The sequence below is a fragment of the Macaca mulatta genome, chromosome 5 (genome assembly GCF_049350105.2).
Source record: "Macaca mulatta isolate MMU2019108-1 chromosome 5, T2T-MMU8v2.0, whole genome shotgun sequence".
In the NCBI taxonomy this organism is placed as follows: domain Eukaryota; kingdom Metazoa; phylum Chordata; class Mammalia; order Primates; family Cercopithecidae; genus Macaca; species Macaca mulatta.
In genome coordinates this window covers 160173779-160185977 of record NC_133410.1, presented here as the reverse complement: position 1 = coordinate 160185977, position 12199 = coordinate 160173779, and the positions used below count along the sequence as shown (strand labels likewise).

Below are 12199 nucleotides of genomic sequence, written 5' to 3'. Positions count from 1 at the left end.
AAGAGAACAGAGACCAAAAGTTCTCCTCGAAGAGAAATCTAATCTTGATGCCACATTTTTTTAAATCAATTACATTTGCTAACTCCTGCTAAATTAACCACAGAACAAAGGCTTTAATTCTGCATACTCCTGATTTCTTAACCACTTTGAGGCTCTGAAGATGAATTCATAAAGACAGGCTTAATTTGTCTGACTAAAAAGCTGGGAGTAACTATTCAGTATATCAATATAATTACAGCAACATTAATTTTCAAATTACATACCTCAGTGACAGTAATTAAAAATAACACATATGTAATATTCACTTTTTAAAATGAGTATTCTGAAAGGGCATGGCTGAGATGTGAACAGAAGCCTGCCCATCCAGAAGGATAGTCCCTGTACAGAAGGATAGTCCCTGTACAGAAGGATAGTCCCTGTACAGAAGGATACTCTGTATGCACAAGGATACTCCCAGAAGACAGAAAGACGTTGTCCGTACAGAAGTGACAGCTGAACAGGAAGTCCTGTCATGTTCCTGCCACTACAAAAAGTTTCTCTGCTATCTCCTTCAGAATGGCAAAGAAACAGAGGAGAAAATATTCTGCAGAATAAAGAGTATTATACAGTCTTAGGAAAAGATTCTAAATCTTTATGGTATTTATATCCTCCCTTCCTAGGCTGTGCTCAGAGTTCAGATTCATTCATCCAGACTGCACATATTTCTAGAACACAGTCTGTGGGCCAGACATACGCAAGATTGGTCCTGGGGAAAGATTAGTGAACAAGGCAGACCGGGAGAGATGGAGAATATGGCTGATAAACCAATAAATGCAAGAAAGATAATTACTACCTAAGGGGATATAGAGTGCTGTGGGAACAGGACAAGGAAAAGGAAAGATACCAACAGGTCTGTAGCTAACTTTTCTAGGTTAAGAGATGAATAGAACATTCTATTTACTTTTAAATTTCATTTTTTAACTTAGAATTAAATTACAAAAGTTTAAACATAGATGTATTCAACAGCTCATTAAAAATAAAATTCCCATCCAGTATTTTAGACTTTTATTGATCCTTGGATTCCCATTCACACACACACACACAAATTGCAAAATATTCTATTTATTCCCAACACATTAAGCATTAACCCATTTTTCACTTATTTTTCACTTATGTGCACTTATTTTTCACTTATTTTCCCTCAAGAATCTCTTTAAAAGAAACAAATCACATGTAAAACCACAAGGATAACAATAGACAAAAAAGCAAACAACTTCCCTGGCAGCAGTATAGCAACGCAGTTGCTGAGACCAAGGATTTTAGTATCAGACAAACGTGGTTTTGAACCAGAGTCTGCCACTGACAGGCAGTTATTAAAGTTCTCTAAATTTCCGTTTCTTCACTGAGTTGTTGCCAGGATTAAAGAAAATAATGCATGTACCAAGATTTGCATAATGTTTTACACATAGAAATGTTTCCAATGAAGGAAAGAAAGATGACATACAAAAAAAAAGAAAAAAAGGAAGAAGACATGTACAGAGCAGTGAACAAGTAATGTTTAACTTTAAACATCTAATGATATCTGGTTAATTTTAGCAAACACAAAGATTTTTGGCAGATGGCTTTAGTCTGAAGCTCGCAGCATAACACCTGGTGGGGACTATTTGATACAACTTGCCAAAATAAAAAGCCTCATAAATTTTGGATATGGGATAAATAACATTCTACCTGCGGCTGTGTACCTAAAGGTCGCTTGCTTTAATTTGCATTACTTGATTTACGTATACACCGTTTTCTACATTTGCCAGTATATAACAGTGGCATGGGCTTAACAGTCAATATTTGTTTTTTTTTTTTAAAAAGTGACAGGGTCATTTAGTCCCCTTTTGTTGGCACCAAATTGTTCCCTAGAGTATCTTCATTCTCCTTCTTTTCCTGGGAAAGCACGTCTTGAGTTATGAGGCAGCAGAACCAGCAAGCTCTTCCTATCAACTATAACAGTAAAGGTTTACAAAAGGGGTCCAATTTCCTGAAAGAGTCATTACTTTTCCAACAGCCTGATGCTAACACGCTTTGACAATCATACTAATTAGAGAAATCTTTTTGTCAACTGTGGTCCTTAGCTGGATGGTTAATAGAGTATGCTTTTATCTTCAACATAAAGAGGCCTTTTTTTTTTAATTACGTTGTCAGATGTAATTATAGAAAACTGGGTACAAATGAGATTATGGGATCTATCCTAAGGGGCAACTTAACACAATGAAGCTCGTGTTCCATTCTAGCAAACAAGGTCAGCTGGAGATGTTGTTTTCACTCCAACTTTAATGATCTGTACAGTGTTTTAAAATACATTTTTATAAAAGCAACACTCAACTAAAATCTGCTTATGACACAGTTAAATAGAAATCTAAACATTAAAAATGGTCCATTCTTGTCATAATATATTTACATTTTTTAATTATGAAATATCAAAAATACACAAAGCATAATAGAAACCCATCACCAAGACTTAACAGATTTTAATATTCTGCAAAAATTTCTTCAGAACACTCTGATTTTTTCAAACAATAAAAATTAGAAATAGAACTACACCCCACTCCAATCTCATTACCATCCCTTCTCCTTCCTTCACCCCCAGAAAGTCACAGTCTTGAACTTCGCATATATTATTATCCTTGCGGTTGTTTTGTACTTTTACTGTATACACATGTATCCAAAAAACAGCATACACTAAGATTCTGCGTTTTAAAATTTTATGTAAACTCTAGGCGGCACAGTGGCTCATGCCTGTAATCCCAGCATTTTGGGAGGCCGGGCGGGCAGATCACTTGAGGTCAGGAGTTTGAGACCAGCCTGGTCAACACGGTGAAACTCTGTCTCTACTAAAAATACAAAAAATTACCCAGGCATGGTGGCACACGCCTGTAGTCCCAGCTATTCGGGAGGCTGAGGCATGAGAATCACTTGAACCCGGGAGGCAGGGTTGCAGTGAGCCGAGATCACGCCACCACACTCCAGCCTGGGTGACAGAGCGAGACTCTGTTTCAATAAATAAATAAATAACTCAATATGTTTTTTGATTTACTGCTGTTCATACACATAGTTACATGACAGTACACTATTCATACACTTTGAATGCTGAAAAGTATTCCACTGATGTATGAATAAACCAGTTTATCTTTCACTTCACGTACTTCTATTTTTCTGTTGTTCAAATCACTGTTTTATTGAACATCTTTGTATATGTATCCTTGTAAATAAGTGCCAGATTTCTCCAGGCCAGATATCTAGAAGGGAATTTGCAGGATCACACGGTATGCAAATATTCAGGTTTACCAAACATTGCCATACTGCTTTCCTGAGTTACCATGCCAATTTATATTCTCAAAAGTTCTTTTTTTTTGTTTGTTTTCACACTCTTGACAACACAGTTACCACTTAACACTTACTACTCTGATAAGTATTAACTGGGGTCTCATTGCATCACCAATAGTGGAATAACTTAACATAGGCCCCTTGCTGTAATGCAAAAAGTATATAGCATCACTTGTAAAGTATCCTTGCCAAAAATATTTAACCTAAATTTAACTGGGCGTGTAGATGTAAGTCCAATTTGTAGAAAATGCAGGGTTAGGGACAAGTCAAACTACACAAGAAACAATCAAACTCAGAATGTGGGGATGTTTTATAAGACAATGGCTTGGTCTCTTAAAAAGTCAATGTCATGGGGAAGAAAAGTGGCAGGTTGTTATTATATTAATGGAGACTAAAGAGACCTGATAGCTAGATGTATATCTTTTATTGGACTCTACAAAGGGGGAGAAAAAAGCTATGAAAGTAATTTGGGGCATAATGGGAGAACTGGATACTAGATCGTATTAAGGAATTATTGTATAATGTTCTTAGGTATAATAACAGTATTGTGGTTATGTGGGAGAATGTCCCCATTCATAGGAAATACAGACTAAAGTATCTAACATCTGTAACTTAATTTCAAATGGTACAACAAAAACAAATAAAAGCATAAAATACCAAAGAATGGCAAAATATTAACAACTTTGAATCTAGGTGGTGTGCATACACTGTTCATCTTAGTGTTTTAAATTTTCTGTATTTTACTTTTTCTTACAATAAAAAGTTTTTAAAACATAAATTGCATCAACTTTATAGATTAATTTGCAGGAATGTCTCATCTGTACAGTATCTACAGGCTGTAGAGCTTTCCATTTATTTAGATCTTTTATGCCCTTTATAATTTTCTCCACAAAGGCCTTTCATGTATTTGTTAGATTTATTTCAAGATACCTTATGATTATGTTGCTCTTGTAAATGGTATTTTCTAAATTGCCTTTTGCATATTGATCAAGTGAACCACCTGAATATTTTGATTTGTTACAATATCTGCTCTCCTTTAACAGCAGAATTACACAACTGAATTAAACAATTCAAATAAGCTAAAACCCAAACCTCGTATAGCTCCCTCTCAAAACTGCTATTAAGAGGTTTTCTTTAGAGCAGTTTAAGGTTCACAACAAAACTGAGAGGAAGGTACAGAGATATCCCACATACACGCTGCCCCAACACATGCACAGCCTCCCTGATTATCAATATCCTCTACCAGAGGGCTACATTTGTTACAACTGATGAACTCACAGTGACATAGTAGAGTCACCCCCAAAACCATAGTTTACATAAGCGCTCACTCAGTGTTTTACATTCTATGGGTTTGGACAAATGTATATTGACATGTACCCACCATTCTAGTATCATACAAAGTAATTTCACTGCCATAAAAGTCCTGTGTGCTTTGATTATTCATCCCTCACCCTGCCCCAATGCTCAGGGGAAGAAAATAGTCTTTTTATTGTCTCCATAGTTTTGCCTTTTCCAGAATGTCACATAGTTGGAATCATACAGTAGGCACCCTTTTCAGATTGGCTTCTTTCACTTAGTAATAAGCATTTCAGGTTCTTCCATATCTATCCATGGCTTACCAGCTCATTTCTTTTTAGCTGAAAAATATTCCATTATCTGCATATACCCCCACTTTATTTATCTATTCACCTGCTAAAAGACATCTTGTTTGCTTCCAAGTTTTTGCAAATTATAAATAAGGCTTCTATAAACATTCATGTGCAGGTTTTTGGGTGGACATAAGTTTTCAACTCCTTTAGGTAAATATCAAGGAGTGCAATAGATGGACCACACAGCAAGAGTATGTTTAGTTTTGTAAGAAACTGCCAAACTGTCTTCCAAAGTAGCTGTACCATTGTGCATTCCCATCAGCAATGAATGAGAGTTTCTACTCCTCCACATCTTGCCAGCATTTGGTGTTGTCAGCGTGACCCCTACACACTAACTGACTGTTGAACTCCCACTCCACCACCCCATGTTCCTATGACAACAAAATACACTAAAACTAGCGGTCATTTTCTTGCTGAGAAACAAATTAATTTGTGAAACCAGCAGTGGAGGTCTTATCACATGCCATGATTCCTTGGAGCAAAATCAACCTGAAAAGCTAAGGAATGAGAAAGCACAGGTTTTACCAATTTCTCAGGATATGCTCCTATGCTCCTAAAACAATTAAAATCATTCTTAATGCAGTAAAAAATTAACCAAAAACGGTAACACATCTAGCTTCCTCTGTTGGCTTATGATGAGCTGATGCTGCTCAGACAAATAGCATCTCAACTTAGACTCCTCTGCTCCCTCCAAAAGATTTCCTCTAAACATCTTTCCATAGGAGGTGCCAACTACAACTTACTGGGAGAAAAAAGGGAGTAAGATAGTATTCATCATTAGCAACAAAAGAGAAAAAAGGGAGTGAGTGGAAAACGTGCCAAGGAGAGAGACTTACTGGACAAAAGTAGGTGTTCTCCACGATGTGATGGGCCACCATGCTGTTCTCAGCAGAGAGAGACATGATGAATAACAATGCATCCCGAGCTTGCTGGCCCACTGCCCCCTCTCGGTGAATGAAGGGAATCAGAAGGGAGAAGATGAGGAAGTTGGCAGCGCCTTGGTCTTCACTAGTGTGGAAGAAGAGTTCTAAAATGGATGGATCTTTGGCAAGAATGGAACAGAGCTGATTGAGTAGGACAACCAGCTTCTCCTCCACAGTGGGGGTGGTTGTTCCTGAACAAGAGCTCAACAACATCATCAGAGGCTTCAGAATGGGTTTGTGGTGCAGCAGAGGCTGGTGCGACTGGGTGACCAACATCTCATACATCTTTAGCTGCTCAATTTTAGTCTCATCAGTAAATTCCCTTCTCAAGCTCCAAAGGAAAAGTTTCTCCATGATGTTCTCAGAGACCACAAATTCCAGAATCGGCCCCATTGCAGCATCCTTGGCTTGCTCTTCAATCAACAAGAAGAGCATGTGTTCTACATAATTCTGCACAGCACTGGCCTCATCTGGAGGGATAGACCCATATTTTGCCTGGGTGTTCTTCAAGGGGTCGTGCTTCTCCAAGATTTTCACAACCTGTAACCAAGTCAAACATTTGTCATCTATCTGATGTTTATCATAATTACAAAAACACATCACCACTGATTTTACCAAATCTTCACCAAAAGTGCAGGAGCCACTGCCCACAACAAGATATGTGTGAGCATTGTGTGTGTGTGTGTCTTCCTCTCAAACACTAAAATGAAGGAGTTAAACTATAGAAAGAAGATGTCTGAAGATGTTTACTTCCACAGTTATAAATTTCAACAATCTAAATATCAAAGAAAATACTATGGTTACATCAATTAAACTACATGCATTCTTTGGATTATTTATTATGAACATAATTGAGGAAAATGAGAAATTGTAAGTGATATGTTAGATGAAAAAAGCAAGCTATTTATAGATGTTAGATGCATAATAATCAATTATGTCAAAGATGTATGTGAAAAATATGCAAAAAGACTCATTTTTATGTTCAAAGTCATGACAAATTCTTAAATTTTTTTCTAGATTGTAAATGTATAACATTGCTTTTTAATTTTAAAATACATTAAATAAGCACAAGGAAACCATGCTACCCATGTTCTCCTACAAACAGAATTGCTCTGGAGATCTCAGCAGAGGAACACAGCTACTCATATGCCCTTGGCAGAACAATATCCTCCCTTCCCTACTTGGATGGATGCCCTCTTCAACCAAACATGCAGCAACAGAAAAGATTAAAGGAAACTGATAAACGAGCGACATACAACTAGTAGAATCAACCCTAACATGTGGCATATACTGAAACTGAAAAATGAAGGGCTTGAATGTTGTGTTTCTTTAAGCTTAAAAATTCTGAGACAACCAATTACAAAATAAACCCCTAAAGTTTGGAGTGATTAAAAAGTTTTGGAAATAGAGCTGATAATTAAGCACTTTGGGAGGTCAAGATAGGAGGATCACTGGAGCCTAGGACTTCAAGACCAGGCTGGGCAAAATAGTGAGACCCTGTCTCTACAAAATAACTGTAAAAATTAGCTGGGTGTGGTGGTGCATGCCTTGAGACTCTGAGGTAGAAGGATCTTTTGAGCCCCAGGAGATTGAGGCTGCAGTAAGCCTTGATCACGCCATTGCACTCCAGCCTCAAACAAAACAAAAATCAAAATGGGTTAAGGTGGCCTATTTTGTTATATATACTTTACCACAAAAAACTCAATTAACAATTTAAATAAAAATCCCTAAACAGGTCACCTCACAGCCCCGGTCAGCTTCTCTCCTTTCCCACTGCTAGCATTTGAAGGTTTCTCACTTTCTGTGCCAACAGATACTTCCACTTTGCATCCTGGAAACTAAAACAATTTTTTATCTCAACTTCCATTTAACTTTATGACTTAGAATTTCTGGTATAATACTCATTCCATTTACTCCTTTGAAAATATACACATACGATAATTTTTAAACATCCAAACATTTATCAATGACTTTATCTTTGTCCCTTTTTGCCTTTCTGAATTGCATGGAATCTATGTGTCTTTTGCAGTACCCTCCGGGTCCAGTTCTATGATGTGCTGTTACATGTTCTGTATGAGTACTTAGGTTATGGAATTTTTGCAAGTCATTGGGGAAGCTGGCAAAGGCATAATGCTATGTCAGCATGCATAAGCAATGAAGGAAATTTATTTCTCAGGGAAATGTCTGTCTCTCCCTTGTCAGAAATGGAAAAAAAATCTTTATAGACCAGGCAAGTCCACCCTTACAGAATAAAAGAATTTCCACAGAATCTATAATCTCCATTGACTTCCATTATAAAGTTGATAATGCTGTGTCACAAAGGCAAAAAATCACTCCAACACCCTTGAGTTGACATTTTTAATAAAAAAAAGGAAGGCCTTTGGCTAGCCCCTACCCAGGGAGTACCTGGCCCACTGACTAGTGGCCACAGGACAGCCACTAGACATCCTCTTCTCCTTTGCTGCATGCCTGACTCCAAAGTACACCCACTATCCTACAACCTCCACCAAGCCCTTCAGGATTCCTTGCACCTGGTCACCGTCGTAGCAGCAGAAACACCGGGACCTGGCTCTCCCCCATCCCTTTGTTCTGGGCCCTGCCAACAACTCAATAGAATGCAATCACAGTACCACACTGGTCCAAAGGGACCCTCTACCTCCACACCACACATTGTCCAGCCCCAAAAGTCCCTAACTTCAAGCCTCCACATTCTGAAGAACAAAAGACATGCCTTATCAGTTCTATAATTTCAAAGTCCATATATTGAGTTTACTTATGAGAATTATCTTTACAGCTAGACCTCAGGATAAAAATGTAATTACACTTTTCATGTGTGCCCAGACTGTCTAAACTATCTAAAACTGGGGCTGTGCTTTATACATTGATAGTGGAGTAGCAAATTAGCTCAATCTTTCTGGAAAACAATCTGGCAATATGTAATAGAAGCTATAAAATTGTTCCTGCCTTTTTAACTTGTTAATCTGACTTTGGGGAAAATGCCCCAAGGAAACAACCCAAAAATAATCTTTTAAAACATGTTCAACTTTCCTATAATGAAAAAAATACTATTGACTCAAATGGTCAAGAATAAGAGAATTACAATCAAAATATATTATATCACCATACAATATAAAAAAATTGTATGAGCCATCAAAAAAAAAACACTAAGTAAATTCATTTTCTATCATTAAAATGTAAGCTAAAAAGCAAATACATTGCCAAGTAGATACATGATTAAAAGTGAGTCTAAAAAGATATAAATGAGATTTTAAGGTTATTTATTCTTTCCTGTAAGTTTATCTAATTTCATAATACAAATAAAAACAAAGGTAGACAAAGTAATCATGTACTAATGTCCAAAAAAGACCAAACCATTGAGTTAAAAACAATTAACAATTAGAGATCTCTTAAGTCTCAGCAATTTCTAAGCAATATAAATTTATACATATGCATATGTATATTTTATATAAACTATATATGTGCATGCAAATATGTAAGACACAGCAAAAGTCTTTATGTACATAACCATAAATTGTATTTTTCTCATTAATTAACCTTCATTTATATTATTTATTCCAATTCATTCCTTTACAGACCTCCTTTTTTTGCTATGAAAAACCTTAAAAAGAGAACTAAGATTTTTATACAGAATGCAAACTGTTTAGCAGCTTTTAAACTGAAGCATCTTTACTCTCTTAAAGTAGTTCCCTTATACTGTTTTCAGATGGAGCAGATACATTGAAGACCCAGACCTAACCCACTGGTTTTACTGCCTGGAAGATGGGTGTGTTGTAACCAACATATGTGAGTCATGAAACACACAATGCTCAGCAAAGTGCTGATTATGCTTGTGTTGCCACATGTCCTTAACCTCTCTCCTTAGGACCTTCCCAGGGTACCTCCTTTTCCTTTCCAGGCAGACACACCCATGACCTGCTTTTACTAGCGGGCTCTGGTGGCCCAATCTTGGGACCGGTTCCTATATTGGCAGGGAATGCCTAAGAAGCTTCTTGACTAGAGCACAATTTGTACTGAAATGCCAAAGAACTTCTATCCCAAGTCCCAACTTTCTCACTCCAATGGTGTCATAGTTCTTTCAGTTTCTATAAACTGATCTCTGATAAGACCTGGACTTTTCCTTATTTTTTCCTTTTGTGCCCTCTTTTCGTATCACTCCCATCAAACTCCAATATTTCTGTGTCCCTGATTTCTGCTTGCTGCCAGTTCCACCCACACACCAACTTTTACCTTCCGGTGCTATGGATGCCACGATTTCACGCTGCTCACAGTGGCTCCCCCAGGCCTGGTCTACTCCTGATTACCAGCTGTCTTATACTCCCGACCTTGCCTCATTTCCCACACCTGGCTTCTTCTCAGCTCTCTAGACTCAGTCTCAAGGATTCAGCTCAGAGGAAGAAAAAACACAATTAATGGGGCCGGAGGGATCTCAGTAGGTAAAAGAATGAAAGCAAGCAAAATATACTTTGCAAATATTCCCAAATTATAAAACAAATTTACTTTGTTAGGCTGAAAATACCATTTTAAAAAACTAATCAACACCTTATAAAGCCCACACTCATTAATTAAGTAAACCAGCTGAGATCAGAAATAGCAACTTAAATGTTTTGCGGATCATAGCTAGATGTTTGTTAATCTACAAACTTTAAGAAACACAGACGTGTGTGCCCGTGTGTATGTGTATGTGTGTGGGTGCACCATTAGCCTTCATCACATACAGATCCTAAATGTAAAGTATCACAATTCCAAAAAGAAAGAAACACATAAAAATCAACAGTATGAACAATGCTGGTAAAAATATCAAATTCATAGAGCTAAATTTAACCTAATTTCAAAGCCATTTGACTTATAAATGTGAGAATTACTGGGGCTAAATAAGATTAATAAATAGCATGTTTCTTTCATTAAGTAGTATCAGATACTCCTATCCTTATCCCTTATGATGGCCCCTGTGAGCCAGTGATAATTGGCCTGAATTTCAAACGGGCACAAATTCTAAACAGCAAGTGCAAATGCTTTCAAAATGAAAGCTCTACATAAATCACATAATTGTACCTCAGCTACAAATGATTACCCTTCAGGATAAACACAAGTGTTTCTCTCTCAGGAGACTAGCTTTGATTCCAGTTAATATTGTTCTCTGTCTTACATACATGCATGTATCAGTAAGTGATTATTTATGCTACCAAAGTTAGAGCCCAGTTATTTTAAGAAAGTCTTATGTGTAAAACCCACACTTCCAAATCCTTTGGAATGCTAAAATAAGGTGGCATTGTGGAAAAAACCAAGTTACTATGCAATATTTTCCAACACACTGAAGGGCAAGATTTAGCTGTCTAAAGCCAAATTCCACTTAATCAAATAACGTATCAAATAACGACACAAAAGTTTCCATGCAGCCCTTGTTCATGACTTAACAGCTGTGTCTTTCAGTATTAAGTGTTCCTTATGCATCTATTTCCACAGGGAGACCTCTACCAAGTCACTTCTTTTTACATTAAGATAACAGCTTTATAATACGTATTCACTTAACACCAGGTTTTTAATGTCAGCTCCAGTCCTGAGCTCCAGAAGCTTGCCTAAATCTTGGATAAAACAGTTATGGAAAAGCCTTATGAGTAATGATCTAAATAATGATATTTCAAAGAACACTAATTTCAACCACAGCAAAAATCAAACTTACCACCAAGCACACAGTAGGAGAGTTGCTGACATTTCAACATGCTCAATCATTTTATTTTTATTTTATTTTTATTTTTATTTTTTGAGATGGAGTCTCTCTCAGTCACCCAGGTTGGAGTGCAATGGTGCAATCTCAGCTCACTGCAACCTCCGCCTCCTGGGTTCAAGCAAGTCTCCTGCCTCAGCCTCCCAAGTAGCTGGGATTACAGGCATGTGCCACCACACCTGGCTAACTTTTGTATTTTAGTAGAGATAGTGTTTCACCGTGTTGGCCAGGCTGGTCTCAGACTCCTGCCCACCTCGGCTTCCCAAAGTGCTGGGACTACAGGCATGAGCCACCGCACCCAGCCATGTTCAACCACTTTAGAGTCTGACAGAAGTGCAAGTTAATGCCTCAGTCCTCTAACTTAAGAAGTATACCTTTGGTTCACTTTACCTTCTACCATCAAGGCTAGAGCTACCTGTAAGCCTTGGAAGGGAGACAGAGCTTTTTGAAATGTTAACAAACATCAATTTACTAAGATATTTAGAAAATTAATCAAAGTTCTCTAATACTTCCCAACTGTTCATCTC

The 12199-nt window shown here is 37.3% G+C and overlaps 1 protein-coding gene across 3 annotated transcripts in view; it reads right to left on the bottom strand.

Annotated features, from left to right (window-relative positions):
• The window catches only part of FHIP1A (FHF complex subunit HOOK interacting protein 1A), a 265000-nt gene that overhangs the window by 80897 nt on the left and 171904 nt on the right, over window positions 1-12199 (bottom strand). For 2 of the 3 annotated variants that reach the window (XM_015139343.3, XM_078002365.1), the window contains one exon: window positions 5840-6466. In XM_015139343.3, the coding sequence (XP_014994829.3) occupies window positions 5840-6466 (627 nt within the window). Of the gene's footprint in view, window positions 1-5839; window positions 6467-10174; window positions 10584-12199 lie in introns of those variants that run through there. The other variant, XM_015139347.3, reaches the window with a different exon arrangement.